Below are 20,008 nucleotides of genomic sequence, written 5' to 3' on the forward strand. Positions count from 1 at the left end.
GCTCTTTCACTCCAGCCACAATACCTTTTACCTCTGGAAGTCCACGGTGCCAGCCAGCATCCACGACAAAACTTGCTCTCAATTCTGTCTGCTCTCATTCCCATTAAACCCAGCAGCCAACAGCACCAATTTCACTCTTCAGTTCTTGCTGCAGATGAGATAAGAGCAAACCAGATGCACCATCCCCACATGCTGCTGATCAGCCTGGCAGTCTCCTGCCATCTTGTTCTGCTGCTGCCTCCCTCACTGGCCCAGCTCCCTCCAGCTCACAGATGGCCCTGGGAGGGCTCAGCTCTTGTGACATGCCAGGAATGCTATGGGCTCAACTACATCAACTTCTGAGCCCGAAGGGAGCAGTCCAGTGTTCAGTTACCCGTTTTGAGAACATGCAAGGTAAAGAATCACAGAATCACAGAATAATGAGGTTGGAAGAGACCTCTAAGATCATCAAGTCCAACCTATGCCCTAACACCTCAACTAGTCTATAGCACCAAGTGCCATGTCCAGTCTTTTCCTAAACACATCCAGAGATGGTGATTCTGCCACCTCCCTGGGAAGAGCATTCCAGTACTTTATGATTCTTTCAGTGAAAAATTTCTTCCTAATATCCAACTTATACCTTCCCTGACATAGCTTGAGTCTGTGTCCTCTTGTTCTGTCACTGCTGCACAGTGGAAGAGACCAACCCCCACCTGTCTACAACCTCCCTTCAGGAAGTTGTCAAGAGCAATAAGGTCACCTCTAAACCTCCTCTTCTCCAGGCTAAACACCCTCAGCTCCTTCAAATGTTCCTCATAGGGCTTGTGTTCCAAGCCCCTCACCAGCCTTGTTGCCTCCTCTGGACATGCTCAAAACTCTCGACGTCCTTCCCAAACTGAGGGGCCAGAACTGGACACAATACTCGAGGTGTGGCCTCACCAGTGCTGAGTACAGGGAAAGAATGACCTCCCTGCTCCTGCTGGCCACATTATCCCTGACACAGGCCAGGATGCCACTGGCCTTCTTGGCCACCAGGGCACACTGCTGGCTCATGTTCAACCGGCTGTTGACCAGCACTCCCAGGGTGAAAAGAGCAGAGCCTACATGTACCACATGTGTCAATGGGGAACATGTCAAAGCCTAACACAACTCACAGGACAGAGTTACAGACACTGAGTTTTCACCTTACTGGGCATCCAGCAGGCTGCCTTTTCCCACCTATCAGACAAACCTGAATGAACATTCCGCAAAAAGAAAGAGGAAAACGGTCTTTGACTCAAGAAGCTGATACAATAAGGATTTCAATTGTTAATATAGAGGACTTCCTCACATCTTGCACCAGTATTTGCATCACAGCACAAATAATACAAGGCAAGAAAGAAAAATGCTTTAAAGAATATGGTTCTTTGTCAGACTGGAAGTATTAGCTGTGATTCAGAAATTAATGACAGCATAAAAATCTATTAAGGCATCTAGACTGTCTCTCAAGGGACCTTTTCATGCTTGTAGTGCATGGATTATTCTCCAGGGCTCTGCCCAGCCAAACTTCAGATGTCCCAAATGACAGCAATTCCACCATGATTCTTAACAAAGCTATATCACCATCTAATCTCTTTCATGCATTAACAATCTTTCCTCTCCTGCCATTTTTTTTCTTTCCTCCTCCAAATTTTCTATCATGAGAGACTCTTCTAGCTCTGAGTCCACACTAGACAATTCTTCATGCCTTTCCAGTATGCCTACATCATTAGCATAGCTCCTCTTTAGTCATTTAGCCAAAACAGCTATATATTTAGCTTTCACAAGCATTCTTCATAAGTCAGTCCCTCCAGCCCCTTAATCATTCTCCTTGCAATCCTCTGAATTCCCTCTAATTTTGTTTACATCTTTCTGGAATTGAAGTGCCCGGAACCAAGTGCTGTAAACAACAACAGCTTGTTATCTGGCTAGACTGCAATTCTGGTGCTCACAGCACAGGCCCTGCACATGCCATGCACACACAGACACATGCGCATGCTCGTCCTCTGGTTCAGACACAGCATCGCTACAGGACATGAGCTCTGCTCACTGGACATTCCCTCCTCCACAGTGACACCAGCTGGGTCTCTTTCAAGGAAATCCAGTTCCAAAAAAGGTGAAAGCAAATCTTCAGTACAGCACTTTCAGCTGCCTGCAGGCTCAGGACAGACACCAGCTGTTGGCTGCACTCAGGTAACATTTTCAAATTTTTGATAACAACTACAAAGGCCACAATTTTCAGAACTTTTTTGTTTTAGACATCAGTTGAGACTCTGATGCAGTCTTATGACAGAAGATAACACATCACAGGAAAGCCTTTAAGCACTTGTGCCTTAATCTGTTCTTGAAACTCAAGTTGGATTTTTTCTAACAAAACACCTTTTTATTCTTTATTAGAAAAATTCCATTTTGGTGAAGCAGAAATGTTGTGCAAAGGTCTTTGTTTTGCTTCAACAAACTTCTGGAGAACTTGAGAAAGAGTTCAGAAAAAAACTGTCAAGGTTCCTGCCAGCTCTCAAGACATCTGAATCACAGAATATTCTGTATTGAAAAGAACCCACAAGGACCATTGAGTCCAGCTTTAAAGTGAATGGTCCACATGAGGATCAAACCCAAAACTCGACATTATTATCACCAAGCACCAAGGAAAGCTGGCAGCTTCACAAGAAAGTTTCTTCTAGATCAAGGTCACCCTAAGACCCTCCCTGTAACAATTTCAAAACCTCTTCTCACTTAGCATCCCCAGGACTTAAAGAATTACAGTGCTATTACTCCTGTGTGTAGAGAGAAAGTAGAGCTTGGAAGTCTTCTGCCTCCCCAGTACATTTCACATGGCCATTCCTCCTTCACAGCAGCTAAGGGAAAGCTTCAGCATCCAGGAGAGCTTGAGGGGTTTGTTTCAATTTTTGTGGTGATTTGGGTCACTTTGGTCAGCAGGAAGAAGAAGAAACCAAAAACTCTTGGGGTTGACCAGGGGATGAGCAGAGCCTACATGCAGGGGTCTTGTGAGGTTCCTTGAAGCCTGAAGAAAAGGCTGCTGCTACAAATATTTACATTGGGATAGACAGAGCAAGGCCAGCCAGAATGGCCTTTTCTTTCTTTCCTCTATGCACACAGCAGGCCAAAGGAGAAGGAAGACTGCACTGCTGACCGTAGCTCTAGGTCCCTCTGGGGCAATGCCACAGCTCATTTACCTCATGCTGCAGCTGGACTTTTTTTTTTTTATCAACATCCCAATCTGTTGCAGCTCTGTGGCTGCTGGATAGTACAGAAACCAGTCACCAATAGGCACCTAGGATACATGAAATTGGAGAGTTTATGTACCCTCACTTTAGCTCCCACTGTTTCCTGCCTTCCCTCCCTTAGCTGGCCTCAACTAAAGACAGCTCTTACAGTACTTGGCTAGCATGATTAATTTTTTTTTCTTTGAATCACCAAGAAATTACTGTTCATAAAAGCCCAACACTGATACAGCACAACTCTTCCAGACAAATAGTTTCCTTTCCTCTCCAGGAGATGAGACGTACAGAACATCTCATGAGGGCGCACCCAGGCAGGTCTATCTTGCTCAGCTACCCAAACTGAGACTGGACAGAACACAGCCACGCTGGACAGAGCCTGTGCTGTTGAGGAGGTTAAATCAGCAAGGCTGTGTTAATGAAGGTAACAGCCAGAGTACAAAGTTGCTGATTTTACTGCTTCAGGCTGCATCCAGCTCATAATGTAGCATAACTACACAAGGAAGGTGGGTTCAGTCAGGTTGTACTATTTTTGAACATGTTAGTCTAAATAAAAAGCAATGCAACTTGTGCATGTAAGAAAGCCTCCTTTCATCTTCTTCCTTCTATTCCCAGAAACTCTCCCATGAAAGTGTAGGAATCAAACATGTCCTTTCCACTCTCTAGGCCATTTTTCCTGCCCAGGTGACTGAAGTGTGACTAAGTTGCCACCTTACACTGAGGCTATCACAGAAAGATGAGGAGGGGTAGCCAAGCCACGGAAACAATTCTGTTTCACTGCAATAATCTCTTGCCATGTCAAGATAGGATGCAAATGCACTATGAATAATGGTCACTCCAAAAGCACACATAGCTACACAGACATTCCTATCAGCAATCAGGCTGCATTCATCTCCTGCTCTAACATTCATGACAAGTCCCTTGCACAAAACACAACTCTGGACCAGATTTGTTAACATTTCTCAAGCATCTTTACCACGCAACTTGTGCATTTTCTGTCACAAGCACACATTCAAAAGCATGTGCATGCATATATATATATATATATATATATGTGCTTATATATAATCTTCTATTCCATACATGCACCTTCCCAAAAGCCAAGGAAGATCTATCCAAAGGCCATACCTTTATACACAGATCATGTATAGAGGCACAAATAAAACTGGATGTTTTGATCCCATTGTACAAAGTACCTTTATAAGGCAAAGAGTAAATGCTTCATTATATGAAGGTGTACCAGCATGAGAAAAGTCTAAATGCATTTACACTTCAAAAATTCCACAGATGCCCCTTTAAATAACCCCTCCTTTCTGCATAAGGCAAAATCTTACCAACAAATCCCTTCTTTTTCAGACATTCAAGTACACATCCCCCAGTCAGCCTCTCCAACACCCACAGGGGCAAGTCAGGTAACAGTGCAGTGGCTGCAGGGCTCGTGATCAGAGAGTCTTGCTCCCTTGGTGGAGCTTTGGGTCAGCTGCTGAGGGTCAAGCACAGCCAGGCTTCAAGCAGGTGCAGCAACCAGAGTACATGCAGAAGAATATTAATAGTTATTGTCCTAGCAGGTTGCAAGGATTAATTGGTTCTGGCCTGCATCTCCCCATCAATGTAAGTGCTTTGGGGCAGAGGGGAGGGAGCTGTGATTACACACTTACATTGCATACTCATATGCTATTGATTTCCCAATTGGAAAGGCCCACAGCCTTTCGTTTGTCTCCTTGCTTGCTGCCTTCCTCATGCCAGTGCTCATGACCTGCCTGCCACATCTTCCCCCTCCCAGCAGCACAATCACCATCACCAGAAAAAGGAGGGGGACACCCTTTTTTGTGGGAGAGCTCTGCCAAACCAGAAAGAAATGCAGAAACCTACATCCATGAGGTGACACAGAGGCAAACTCTAGGGAAAGGAATGAATTTCAACAACTGAGTTTCCTTTGGATGTTTTATATGACCTAGGGACTGCAAAAGCCAGACTGTGAGCCCACAGCTGTGATCACACTCACCTTTGCTTTAAGCCAAAGCCCCTCCTCTGAAGCCTGCCTTCTCATGGTTTGTTTTTTTTTAATAAAACAAACCAGCCCTTAAAAAAAAAAAACAAAAAAACAAAAACAAACAAAACCAAAACTACAACACACCAACCTGCCTTAATTGGACATGTGTACCCTCACATTGCCTGGAAAACCATCTCCTTTCAGAGGTATCAAAGGCCACTACCTCTATAGATGACAACCACGGAAAAATCCTATTTTATGCTTGTGGGTGACCAATAAGTAAGTCTAGTGTAGAGGGCCCTTTACCCTCAGCATATAGTTATGCAGAATTTCTTCCCCAGGAACATGAAAACAGCAGATATGGCCAGCAAGACTTCACTGTGGGACAGAATACTCCTTTGGCTCAGAAAACTTAGGGTAGCAGCCCTTGTAGTGCTTTTCCTTTTCCTTCCTTGCAGATGAGCAGGGCAATGCTGCCACACAGGCAAGTAACCTACTGGAGGGCTGCCTCACAAGGAAATGCCTCACCTTCCTGGAAATTCAGCATCAGCCAAAGCACCACTGTGCAATGGCATAGCACAGAATCAAACCTGGGCTTCTTTATCCTGTGCCTGTAAGAATCATGTACTCCCAGCATTTTTCCCCCTTCCATGCTGATTGCAAGGATGTGTGCCCTTTGCTGACACCAGGAGAGGGCTGTGTCTCACAAACTCACCTACACATGTCCTTAGCTCCCTCTCAGAGTGGGACGGGATGGTCTGTGCTGTGCTTGATATTTCTGGTTTTATTATGGATGCATTGACAGCAGGAAGAGTACATTAGCTGCCAAATTCATTGCTCATTTAGTATGAGCAGCAAATGAAACTGTTATGCACCTTTTTAAGGAAAAGGGGATACCAAAGCAAAGGTTCATGCTTCTTTTAGGGACCACAGACAGTAAAATTCTGCATCCTTCCAGCAGCACCCTATGCACAAAGGAGATGATATTTGGCAAAACACGTCCCCATGTTCAAAGGCACACATGAAAGATTTTCTCCAGACTCCTCCAGGATATCTTTGTCTGGTACCATTATAGACTTCACTCAAATCATTCAGTCCTTTAACAACCTCTGTCAGAGAGCAACCACCTCAGCTGATCCTCTTCCACAGAAAAACCCATCAGATGTTCTGATGTGCCCAGAAAAAACGACTTCCCTTGCCCTCACTCTTCATCAGCTTTTGCCAGCTGTCCTTTCTTCACAGCACACAGGGAAGCAAGCAGGGATACAGCTCCCCATCACCAGCCCAGCCTCAGCATCCTCTCCAGGCAGCTGCACATAACACCCAGCTCTGCCCTGGGACCTGGACATCACCATCCCTGGTCTAAACCAGTCCAATACATCACCACGCCTGGTCTAACCCCGTCCTAAGCAACTCAGCCTTGCACAGGGTAAATCTGCTGGGGGAAGGGTCCTGGCCCCACCAGCAAGACAAGGGCCTTGGCTCACAGGAGGCACAGCCAGCACACAGAAAGGGTGTGCACCCCTAGAGCACTGGCTCTGCCAGCAGCCTAGGATGAGAGCAGCTGTATTCCTCACCCTGACTGGAAGGAGCTCTGTTGCTAGTGAAAAAAAAAGTAAAAAGAGTAACTATAAAAGAGCACATCTCCTCCTCAGACCATTAGTGTACACATAAGTGTGCTCCAAGGCTAAAATGGAGTGCCCAAAAACATTGGGAACTGGGTTCTTTGTTACAGAACTAGTAAAAGTTTTGTGTGAGAAAAGATATCTGAGAATAAAAGATGAAGCAAATTTTTACTTATCATAACAAAGCCCTCTCAGCAGGTAGCTGAGTGCTGAGATTCATAACAGCTAGAGGAAATGGGTTCTTACTTGTATAATTATTGATTATTATGGTCAGCAATCACTGAATAGAAGTGGAAGAAACACTTGAGATATCTTTTCAATGCTCCCTGTTTGCAGATAAAAAGCCTTCTCTACTTCTCCCCTGTCCTAAGCCTACAAGAAAAGTATATTGTTTCATGTATTAAATCTCTCCATCATTTAAGGGAATACAAGGCAGCTGAGTGAGTTGTCTCTTCATCAATAGAGTCCAGCCTGTGAGAGCTTCCCTTGCCTTACTCAAGAAGGTAGAACTGGAAAAAGATAGGAAGAAAAGTGTATTTAGATGAGCAGGAAAAGCCTTTTTTTTCCTCTCCAGTTGGCAGTATCTCAATGTAATCCAACTGCATCACAATGGCCCCGTGCTCTTCCCCATCCACCACAGTGTCACACTCACCTTGCTGCTGCTCCCTCCCTGCTCCCCATCTATTACACATTCTCAGCACAGGCACACTGGGGTGCACACTTCCATCCCCACAGATTGCACACACCTCACCCAGTAACAAACACATCATTTCTCACACCCGCATTGCCCAGTGACGTTACAAAACACTACAGATAATATTTGTGCTGTGGACCAACCTAAAGCAGCCTGCACCACTTACCCGACTGTTTCCATGATTTCTTTCATCAGACTCATTCCTCATTTAAGAACACCCTTGAGCAGCTCAAGAAATATGTTATAAATAAATGTTATAAATGTTGCCAGGACTATGCAGGCCAGTTCAGCGTGTCCTTTCCTAAACCATCCACTCCACTATACTGGCTGTAGAGGTATCTTACTTTCTTTTTTTTTTTTTTTTTTGGTTTTTTTTTTTTTTTTTTTAACACAAAGTCTTTTACAATTAACCAATTAGGTGGGGTTGTCAGGGAGGTTCATTAAAGCAAGCTGGAATTTTGCAAATTGCTGATTTTAAACAGCTGCTATTTTTCAGCAGAGAATTTGTTTAGAAGACTTTTCAACTTAAAGCAATGCTAAAGGAAATGTATAATTTGTCAAGGCATTCATTTTTTTAAATAAAATGCTCAGGGTGAGGAAATAAAAATTAATTTTCATATTGACAGCTAAGTAAGAGTAATAGTAAGTGAAAGTGCAAACATCAACACAAAATTCTTCTAAATTATCTAAATGCAGTTTTTTAATAGACCTTAATCATTTGCTTCTCTACCCCATACTCATGCACCCATTTTTGACTTGGGGAAAAAAAAGGAAAAGAAAAATTCAGCTTTACGATCCATTTCAACAATCTGATATCTCTCAGATGCTGTGGGGCACATTGTGCTAAGAAACGAATCCATTCGAGGGAAGAGCTGCACCATGCCACTATAAAATCCCACCCACCAGCAATGCTGGGGTGTGTAGGTACTTTTATTCCTCCAGCCCCCACAGGGCAGGAAGGCCAGTGCACCATGCAAGAGGAACATCCATCCCGCCTCCGAGCCACCTGCCTCCCAGGGAGGGCTGGAAGTGCAGCAGCAGAGAAATGCAAGAATCCTGAGCCACCAAAATGAGGAAACAGAGTGATGGCAGGGGGGAATCCTCTGTGCAGGACTTGGAGCATCTCACCTAGGGGGTAAGGAGCAAAGGCTGGAGCTGTGCCAAAGCCCCTGAGGCGGGCAGGCAGGCACAGAGCCCTTAGCATCCCGCCTGGCAGAGCAGAGGCGCTGGGGGCGGCAGCCTGCGCTGGCCGCTTGGCACCGGAGCCCCTCGCTCTCCTGCCAGGCTCAGCTGCGCTCCCCCCGCAGCCCCAGCGCTGCTATTCAGCCTCGGCTCGGCCCGGCAGTGCCAGCGGCGATGCTCCCCTTCTCCCCCGCGCCTGCTGGCTCTGGGAGAGCGGAGAAAGACTAGGAGCTGCTTTTGCGGTCAGCGGTACACCCCCAAGTGGACGGCGAGGAAAAGGGGAGAGAGGGCACGGCCAAGTTTTGGGTGGCTCGCAGAGGTGTAGGCTCAGCCGCCCGGCTCTGGAGGGATGTGCGCTCCAAGGTCTCTGAGCGGGGTTGCTGCCTGCCAAAGCCAATACTGCCGCTGCCTGGGGTAAGAGCTCCACAGAGTTGTGCTCAGCAGGGTTAGAGAAGCGTTCAAGGCTTGTTACCACAGCTTTCAGTGAAAAATAATTAATTTGAAATAAATATTGTGGGGGGGTTGTGTTGGTTTGTTTGGTCTGTTTAAGGGCGCAATATTTTACCACCCCTTTTTAACTCCATCAAATATCTTCAGGCTTGTTGCAGGCAGTGTTCTACTCCTCCCATGCAGCCCCAGTATTCCTGCCTCCCCATTCTCTCCCTCTTCACATTGGAGAAGGGAAATTACTGCTGGCTATGAAACTAGATCCAGCAGTGCTCTGGTTTATATCATGCCAGAAGTTTGGGAGCAGTCGAAAAAGCAGCAAAAAGGTTTGCAAACACTCATACACCACCACACCACTCTATCCCATCGCAAAACCTAGGGAGGGCAGCTGTGTTGCCTCTGCCTTTTTAGAGGGTATGTGATAATACAGACCTCAAAAGACCTTCCCTGAAGCCTTCAAAATGTGGCTGATACTACAGTGGCAATCCTAACTCACTAAAACAGAAGGTAAAAACTGTCTGTGCCCGTAGCCTGGCATAAGCTCCAGCTATAAGGACGGACTAAAACAGCTCCTGGCTCTGCTGGCATCAGGATGCTCTGGTCACAACTCAGGGAAAGCTTGTGACTTGAAAACACTGCATGGAGCAAGCGCCGTGGTCTACAGGCTAGGAAATGTGCATCAGACAGGCAGGCAATGCTCAGAGTCAACACGACTTGGCAATGTCCATCTTTCTTGACAGTTCTCTGTCTAATCCTCCAGAGCAGGGCGAAGTTCACACCAAGCTACACAACTTCATTGCTGGCATTATCTACTTATGCTACACAGGTACTCATTCTCCTCTTACCCCATGTACAACCTGTGTGCTGAGAAAAATCCTCCTTCCCTGTCAGAAATAGCCACTTCACAGCAAGGAAGGAAGTCAGCTGGAAGGTGCTGGTGTTGGATTCACAGTCCAGACTTCAGAGAATGTAAATTGAGAGAAAATATGTGACAGTGAAAAGCATGTGTATGAGACCCAGAAATGGGAGAAGTGAGACTGTATGAAAAGGAGCACTCAGCAAATGTGAGAAGGTGGCAAAAATGAAGGATTCCATAGTGAGGGCTTGCAGGAGTGACAGGTGTGAGGCTGCAATAGAAAGCGTGTGTGTGACAGGGAGCCTGCCTGTATGGGAATTTGCTTAGTAGACACAAAATAGAAGAGAACAGTACATGCAAGACTGTGTGTAAAAGTAGAAGCTGAGGGGAAGTGAGGAAGCTGTGACTGGCATATCTCCATGCACGGCACTCCTGCACTAATATGTACAGGAGTGAGAAAAAAGCACTGTGAAAAAAGCCGTGTGTGAGCGAGATACCCTCTAAGGGTGCAGCTCACTGCAAATGCAAGACTGTGAGGCACAGAGTAGGCCAGATAGAGTACATCTATGTTCTTTAGTTATATTTTCACCTATGTGTGTGTATATGTGTGCACACAGGCTTACAATGCTAGTGCAGCAGGACAGGCAAGGGATTTTAATATGCAAGCAACCTCGAACACAAGTGTTCAGGATGGAGGCTCGAAAGAGGGAGGGGGGAATGGGGAAGGGAGAACGTGAACACAAGAGAAGCAGACTCTCCAGGAATTGCGTGTGCTAGGGAGCTAGAACTGTATGTGCCAGAGTGAGTTTATTCATCTTCCCTGCTATATCCCTGAGTGTGTGTGTGTGTGTGTGTGTGTGTGTGTGTGTGTGTGTGTGTGTTCAGGAAGGACCACTGATGTGAGTGAATCTGGATCATGCACAAGCTGCAATTTTGAAGGCTATGATTATATGTACATGTGTGACATGTATTAATACATACAGCATGGAATGCATTAACCCTTAACTCCTGTTTACAGAAAGCATCTCAAAACCAGCTAGCATGCCTGTCATCACTTCGAACTAAATTCCATACTCACACTTGGCTCTTAAAGCAAGAAACCCAGCTGGCAATTCTCCACTGAACAAAACCCCAAGCCCAACAAATTTTCATCTCCTGTCTTTCCTCCATCACTCTCTCTCTCTTTTTTTTTATTCCTCCTGGCATAGAGGGGAAGGACATAGTGTTTTCTCAGACAGACCAGAGGCATAGAGATTCCTCTAACCTCCCCTCTCTGGACAAAACCAAAATAAAAATAATAAAAAGCCCACAAAACAAAACAAAACAAACAAACAAACAAAAAGCCCCAAAAGAAACTTAACACTTATCTCCTCAGGAAGGTAAAGAATCGAGGAGAATCAGTACTTGTGACCCAAAGTGCTGAGAAACAGCGGCTGTGGATGGAGGGGATACCCACCTCTACCCACCACTCTTTTCCTTTGCAAATCTTAACTGTACTCCCCCCACCAACTCCCCCTCTGCAAAAGCATAAATACAGCAGCAAAGTCAGTCACATGCAGTGTCCTCTAACCATAGGATTCACCAGCAGAGATCTCTCCTTGGCTTATTTCCTGAGGCAAGGGTGGGGGGGGAAGGTTTGGAGGGGAAAAGGGGGAGAGAGGAAGCTCCAGCTTCCAGCTCCATGTTTCAGGCCATCCTCAGTCCATCAGCCTCAATTAAAGCAGAAGGGTTTGAGGAGGTTGCGAGAAAGAACTCAGCACATACCTTGCAAGGAGAAGAGGGACAGGAAGAATCCCAGCACCCAGATACTGTGCAGCCAGTAGGTCCTCATGCTTCTCTCTCACTCGTTCCGCTTCCTCTGCCTTTTTCTCCGTCTCTTCGCTTCTGTCTCTCTCTCTCAATTTATCTTTTTTTTTTTTTTCCCTCTTTGCTCCTCTCAAAGAAAATGGGATTCGTGTCTCCCTTCAGTCCCTCTGGGCTCTGCTTTGCCAGCTCTGACAATCCAGTCGCAGCGCAAGCTGACCCGTGGTGGCCAGATTCCCAAATAACCTCTCACTCTCCCCTTCAAGTGCTGGAGAAAGGGGGGGCCAGGTTGGATGCTCCACCGTAGCCTGGGCTGGCTGTAAACACAGAGAATCTCTCTGTCTCTCTCCTGCAGCTCCAACTAAATGCGACTGTACTTAAACAAGCAATGCCTTATAGGACAGCGCTCAGAGCAGAAGAGATCCCACCTCTGCCACCTAGTGTTGCAAGCCAGCTCATTTATTTCATTTTTATATATATAAATATATATAGATTATGCTATAGAAATATGGTTCCCTCATTCCTCTACAAATGTATCTCTTGGATCACAGTCTATGAGCCATTCCGGGCTCAAGAGTCCCTGAGGTTCCAGCTCCAGTGCACACAGGGAGGATATTCAGCGAAGGAATATTCCTCATCACCACAACAAGAGGAACAGCAGGGCAGGTTTGGTTTCTCGGCAGAGTTCTGCTTGACAAATTCTGAAGCAAAGGTCTCTCTGATGCTGGTGTCACTGCCGGGCAGTACACAGGGGCCAGAGGGAGATTCAGACGCACTGACTGTAATTACAGAGCTGCCAAGTCCTCCAGGAAAAAATAGCAAGCATCAGTCTGCATTAATCTTTCCTGGATCTCCTGTGACTTCTATGCAATTTCAGAGGGACCAAAAAGAATCCTTCTGTAATGGAAATCCAGCTTGAAAAGCAACCTTGCTTCCCTCACTGCCCTTCCTTCAAATACAGGTTCCACCTGCCATATGTAGCACAAACTTTTTTCCTCAAGGAGTAATTGGCTCATGTAGCTCTATTTCCCCCTAAAATCATGGCCTCCAGTTAGAACACCAGTAAAAAAGTACTGCTTAACATTCAGGGCTTTTTATCAGTCACTCTCCAGGCATTTCACAAAGGGTGTCCTTTCACAGCTGGGAATGTGGAGGCAGTGTGAGTGCACAACTTCCGAGGCCAGCCCCTGGGACACAGTGTGACAGCCCAGCTGGACTGCCCAGACAGCCCTGTGGTCCCTCTTCAGGCCACATTGTGCACTTCATTGTGGTCACCAGGCAGCCTACGAGGGTGCCAACACTAAAGGACGCTAATTTTCAATTTACACATTGAGGGTGTGGGTGAGCAAAGGTGAGGGTCCCCATGTAGGAAAGGTCAGTAGGATTCTCATCACTAATGATGCCATTCCAGAAGTGTTTCTTATTGGACTGCTGTAGAGAGCAAGCTGTTCTGTGAACAGAGCGCACCTAGCCTCCCTCCCCGTGGGTTCCTGTCTGCTGTCTCAAGAATCCCTCTGCCCTAATAAAAGCCAGAACCCATCATATCCCCTGTGACATCTTCTGTAGGAAGAAGAAATCCATGCTATGGCCAATCTTCCTCCCTAGTGGACCAAAATGAAAGACAAAATGCAAGACACCTCTTGCCTTAGCCTGGTTGGCTACTGCCATGTACCACCTACATAATTCTCGGGTTTTTCACTAGGGAGGGATTGGAGCATTACCTAATCACCAGTTCTTAAGAGACATACAAGAATAATTTACTTTTTAGCCTTCCACCCTCTTTTAAATGTGGTTGAAATTGGTTGCACTGAACAGTTATTAGGAGGAAGAACATATGGACAAACAGATACACATGTACTCTCAGCTAGGCTTCACTTCCCAAACTTCAAACTAAAAATATTAGAGTGCACTAAGGTCAACTGACTATAGTCAGTGAGGAGCATGCTTCTTTTTTCTGAAACCATTTCAGATGGTTTTCATGCTCTGATACTGTATTGGGTCTGCATGGCAAGGTTTTGGTAAGTGGGCTGCTTCTGTGAGAAGCTGCCAGAAGCTTCCTCTGTGTCTGACAGGGCCAAGGCCGGGCAGCTGCAAGACAAACCCACCACAGGCCAAATCCAAGTGTACCATCAGCAATGGTACTAACACCTCTGGGATAATGTATTTAAGAACGGGTTGAAAGCTGTGTAACAGCAGCCAGGAGAGAGGAGTGAGAATATGAGAGAGAAATAGCCCTGCAGACACCAAGGGTGGTGGAGAAGGATGGGGAGGAAGTGCTACAGACACTGGAGCAGAGATTCCCTTGCAGCCCAGGATGAAGACCATGGAGGTTCAGGATAGATCAGTTATCCACCTGCAGCCCATGGAGGACCCCTTGCTGGAGGAGGTGGATGCCTGAAGGAGGCTGTGACCCCATGGGAAGCCCACACTGCAGCAGCCTCCTGGCAGGACCTGTGATGTTGTGGGGAAGCCACACTGGAGCAGTTCATGAAGAAGTGCTGCCTGTGGGAAGGACTCATGTTGGAGAAGTTCATGGAGACTGTCTCCTGTGGGAGGGAGCCCACACTGGAGCAGAAGAGTGCGAGGAGCCGCTCTCTGAGGCAGGAGGAGCAGCACAGACAAGTGTGATGGAGAGATCTCAGTCCCCAATCCCTGTTCCCCTGTACCAATGCAAGGGAGGAGGGAGAGAAAATGAGGTATGAAGTTAAGCCCAGGAGGAAGGGAGGAGTGAGAAAGATATTTTAAGATTTAGGTTTACTTTTCATTATCCTGCTTTGATTTCATTGGTAACAAATTAAATGAATTTTTCTGAAGCTGAATCTGTTTTGCCTCTAACTGTACTTGAGGAGTCATCCCCCCATCCTTATCCTGACAAGCTTTTTGCTGTATTTTTATCCCCCTGTCCAGCTGAGGAGAGGTGATGGAGCAACTTTGGTGAGCATCTGGAGGCCAGCCAGCCTCAAACCACCACAGATACCAAGAGAGTATGGTCTGAAAGAGAGCACAGTCAAAAATAAACTTGGCACTCAAGATACATTTGGAACTTAGCATGCCAAACTCAAGTGGTGACAATCAGTTAGTAGGCTTGGAGTAGGAGTTTTGGGGGTTTTCTTGCAGAAAACCTCCCAAACATCTAGCTTAGGTTCAGGGACCAGCTAGGCCAGCACTTTAATACTACACCAGCTCTATACAATTCTTTTTAAATTATTGCAATAATTTCTGACACACGACTGTTAATGTGCTCAACATTTGTTTTTTCAGTTGTCCTATACCTTTATGATCCAGTACCTAAGTGCTCACCATCTACACCTGATATAATATACAGCATTATACGCATTTGTACTGCTTCACAAATCTCCTCAGCTCCCATGTATGGCACCAAAATTCACCTGCCACCTATCCCACAGCCACATCCATAACCTCACCTCCCACCTGCCCTACTCATAATCCCATAGGGTCCCAAAGCCTTCCCAGTTAAGCCAGATCATTATGCAACCATTCAAAGTCTGCTTTACCTACAGATCCCATGGATGATCCCATAATACACAGCTCTCAAGCACATGATTATCTCAGACTTTGGATAGGAATATGCCATGGCCTGAAAAAAAAAATCAACCCTCCTTTCATCTAAATCATTTCCCATGTCCTATGGCAACTTGCCCTGCTAAAAATTTGTCCCCATCCTTCTCACAGGCCCCGTTTAAGTACTGGAATGCCGCAACATTTATTATAACACTTATGATAGCAATTTATATTGATTCTAGTAATTAATAATATAGCCTAGTAATTAGTCTTGTGTTAATTATTAATCAATATTATATGTATTATAATAATTAACATTATTTTTTGTAATAAGTAATAATAAATGATAGCAGGACTGTATCTCTGCTCCATAAATTCCATAGGGATGTGTGTGAGATGATGCTGAACGTAGTGTTGTTCCCATCCAAAATAGGCCATGATAGTTACAAGCCCAGAGAAATGACAGAAAGGAAGCAGCACTCTCTCAGGCAGCAGCATCTTACACTTCCCTGGAGAAGCTGGCATGACTGAAAGGAGAAGCAGCTTTTTCTTACAATGTATTTGACATACTCCTAACCTTCAAAAACATTCAGGACTGGATTTTGGCTGCCTTGCTCATGCTGAGTCATACCAATGGGGTTACTCGGGACATTAGACTGCTAAATATGAGCAGGAGTATCAGATTCTGTGGGCTGAAGTTCTCTGGGATTGGTCTCTGGCCAAAAGTGAGTCCATTTTCTTCTAGCCAAATCTCTCAGCTACCTACATATTGTGAGGGCAAAATCTGAATCAAGAATTACGCTCGACTCTCCCTAAATCCCTCAAATATTAAGAGGAAAAAACAACAACACCACCAAAACAACCAACCAAACCCCAAACACGCAGCAGTCCTCATCCTTCAGTCCTTTCTTTTTAAATTACTGCAATCCTCCCACTTCACCCAGTATTCAAATGCCAAGAAGAGCACATCTACAATCCTGTATTAAGAAAAAAAAAAAGGTTGAATTCTGACAGAGCTCTGATTGATTGAAAGCCAGCTACTTTTAATGCATAGTGAAAGTGTTTCATTAGGGCTGAGTGAATGGATTTAGATGCACCGAGCATGGATGCTTGTCCATTTTTAATAAATAAATGTGCTTTGTGCAATTAACTGTTTAAGCACTCACACTTCCATTTCTATTTCATCTTAGCTTTAGTCACTTCAAGCAATATCAATATTAACTTGATTGTGCAGCACACACATAATATTTTCTCTTCCAAGTTTCTATCCTAAACCTACCATTAAATACTTCTCAAGCAGGCATGCTAAAGTTGATGGAGGAACTTTTAACTTTTCTATTACAGATTTTTTCAAATTACTGTTATTTAACTGTGCAAATGTAATGTTGCATTAACAAAAGGCTTAGTGGTTTTTTTACTGTAATAGAAATAGTATTGGAAACACAATGCAAATTTTGCAGGGTTTACATAAGAGAATGAGTATTCCTGAAATTGCAAGTTAAGAGAGCTTGGTAAAGTGAGCAGGAGGCAAGAGCCATATATTACCCAGAAGTGGCTTTTCTGTGTGTTTTAGTGTATGTATATGTGTTTTAGATGTATGTATATTACTTCCTGTTTTATTGAGTGTTTTATCTGTGTGTTTCATGGCTTTGGACTGGTGCACTCATGATAAATAGTGCATTTCAGTGTGATTTAGAAGAGTGCTGTGGCATGTACTGCATGTGATCTTGGCAAAGGGGGCGGAAGGAGATGTTCAATCTGCAAGAAATACTCATTTGTCATGTGGTTCCGTGAAACCCTCCACCGTCCAAGGTCAAGGACTGCAGTGTCCAGAAATGTGAGTTCTCTTAGAAGGGATGCAAGGGCCTCAAGACCATGATAAATAGTCTCACACCTGATTAAGTTCCTTTGTGTAGACTGAGAAAACAGCATTTGTGTTTCTCATTTGCCTTCAGCTGGACATTCAAGAGAAGACAACCCTACTCAAACCACACTGTCCACCTGTTCTTTCCTTTCTGCCACTTCATACTCCTCATCTATATTCCCACCTTCTCCCTCTCTCACCTTCTTGCCTCCCACCACTACCGTTCCCATCTCTTTTCTTCTCCACTGTCTTCCTGTGAAACTCATCAAATAAGGCAGTGTCTTCTTGAGGCTTCTTGAAGGGGAAGATTTTCCATCAGGGTTTCCACAAGACTCCAAGTTGAAAGTAGCTTTTTTTATCAAATAAATGCCAGGCCAGCAACTATGGAAGGTTGCATATGACTACATAGCAATTCCCTAAGATGAAAATCCACAGAAATAGCCAGCCAATGAGGTAGCAACAGCACTCAAGTAGCAGTGGGAAGAAGGAGGAGATGGAAAGAACCTTCATTTAATTCCAACAACGGTGCAATGACGCAGCAGGGACTGAACCCAGAACTCTCAGAGACAAATGTGTTGCATGAACTGGTACAGCACAAATGGCTGAGTTCCTCTAGCAGCAGCCTTAGCAGACCCACCTCCTTTACAAGTTAGGTCACATAAAAGGATACGTCACAAAAAAGCATTTGCCAGCAGTATACATTCACACATTGGCGTTGTCGCATAATTAGAACATAAAATAAATGGCATAACAGATGCTATCAGCATGTCTACCACACTGTATCCATGGTGCCAACTCCTTCTCCAAGGGGAGCCTCACCCAGGCCACGCTGAGAAAGCCTGAAACACGGGCATGTAGAAACCAGCCTTTATGGAAATACACACACAAAGTTCTGCAGAAAGGGCCTCTGCTCTTTCAACATTTGTAAGATTTTACAGGAAATCTGCAAGTGTGAATGACAACAAGAAGAAGAAAATTGGCTAGCACCCAGGGAAAAAAACCCAAAAATCCCCAAACTTTGGCAGATAATTTTTTGAGTTGTCATGTTTTTTTTGTGGGAAAAGAGTCAGCTCTTTCAAGCTGGGAATAAAAATAATAATTCTGTTCAGCTCCTTTGAGCACCAGGGAATTCACAATCCAAAGGGAGAGGCGGTTACACCACAAAACCCTTGCCACAGCCAGTACTAACTGGCTTCCTCAGAGGCACAAGGAATCCCTCAACACTACAGAGAGCCTTTTAAGAAGTGTTTTTGCAGTCCCCTGGTCTTTAAATCTCCACCAGAGCCTGGCAGCGCAGACCTTTCTCTCTCCTCCTGGGACTCAGGGCACGTTCCCCCAGGCAATACTCTACCACAGATCTTTCCTTGACATAGCACCCAGCTTTCCTAGTGCCCACCCCACTCTACCCAGAAGCAGCCTTTTATCCCAGCTGTTGCTTTTCAGATCTTTGGTCACAGCTGGTGGCCTTGTGCTTCCCTCCATTAACGCTCTGTGCCCGCTGGGGAGGAGCTGCTGGATGCTGCAGCCCAGTTCCCTGACCCATGGTCCCACCAAGTCAAGCATTGGGCTCCCCAGCTGGTACTTCCATCTTCAGGCTATGGCTTGTTGGCTTTGCTAGATAAATTGTGGGTTGACTTCAGAGACAGGACTGCCTTATGCCTAGGCACCTCTGAAATTTGTCCTTTGTTGTTTAGGCAAAGCAGGAAAGGAAATTGCAGCCATTTCCTGCCTGTGCCTCCCTGACTGAGCTCCAGCACATCCACCTGACACAAGAAGGTCCCAAAGAAATGACTGTCAAGTCTGTACCTATCACCCAAATGAGATATGGGAGGCAAATGACATCAGTCTCACTGTCTGCAGAGCTGACCTGCACATAGCTGAACAGTGTGATGTTTTCTAGACAGAAATACAGAAAAGCAGCATATTTTTTTACGATTTTTTTATGATTTTTTTTTATGTAAGGGCATCCATACTCAGCAGTCTGGAAGGCAGCTGGAGTTTGAGCCATGTGAGCATTTCCATTGCAAGAGTCTCCTTGCAGTGTTTCACAACATCCTGAAATTATGTTTTTAGGCTTATGTTTTTCAGACCTAGTCTCCTTCACAAGGATGTATTTTTTATGATTTTGTTTTTATTTTTGAAAGCTTGAGCAAGCAAGAGTTTGGCTGTTTAAGATATTTGGGACTGGGGGAGTGCTTTATGATTAGTGGAAGAGCCAATTTGTTCCTTTTTTTTAACAGCTCCAGTGCAGAAATTACTGTGAATAGAGACTTGAAAGGTAAATAATATGAGGCAAGATTTGTAGAAAGTGGTGATATCATTTATTAAACTGAAAAATATAGCTAAAACAACAAAACAAAACAGGCTTTCCAGGCATATGGGCTTGCATGCCCAGAAGTGTATCCTGACTTTTAACTATATGATGTCAAATAACTGACAGTACATCTTCCTACAAATTTCCCCTCATTTATGTCTTTAGCCCATCCTAGCTACAATATCAGTGCAACATGAAAGGGAAGTCAAGTCTGTGAGGACATTACCCAGAAGAGCAGAAAACACGCAGATATGGTTGTATTGAGGATTTATGGTTGTATGGTTCCATTTAGGATTTATGGTTGTATGGTTGTATTTAGCTTCCGTCAGCTAAAACACAGGTTCCAGAAGACACTTCTTGGTATGAGTGACATGGAAATGCTTGGGTTTCAGTAATGTGCACAGAGTAATTTTTGTGTAGGCAGGGCTCCCCACATTTCTGTGTGTCACTACAGATCAGCTCTCAAGCCAAA

The 20,008-nt window shown here is 45.0% G+C and overlaps 1 protein-coding gene across 1 annotated transcript in view; it reads right to left on the reverse strand.

Moving 5' to 3' along the window:
• Positions 1 to 12,228, reverse strand: part of LSAMP (limbic system associated membrane protein) — a 988,586-nt gene extending 976,358 nt beyond the window's left edge. Inside the window, exon 1 of the mRNA XM_066572102.1 lies at positions 11,798 to 12,228. Coding sequence (XP_066428199.1) covers positions 11,798 to 11,864 — 67 coding nt within the window. The 5' untranslated portion in view covers positions 11,865 to 12,228. The remainder of the gene's footprint in view (positions 1 to 11,797) is intronic.
• Between the last annotated feature and the right edge of the window lie 7,780 nt (positions 12,229 to 20,008).

The sequence above is a fragment of the Molothrus aeneus genome, chromosome 2 (assembly GCF_037042795.1).
Source record: "Molothrus aeneus isolate 106 chromosome 2, BPBGC_Maene_1.0, whole genome shotgun sequence".
Classification (NCBI taxonomy): domain Eukaryota; kingdom Metazoa; phylum Chordata; class Aves; order Passeriformes; family Icteridae; genus Molothrus; species Molothrus aeneus.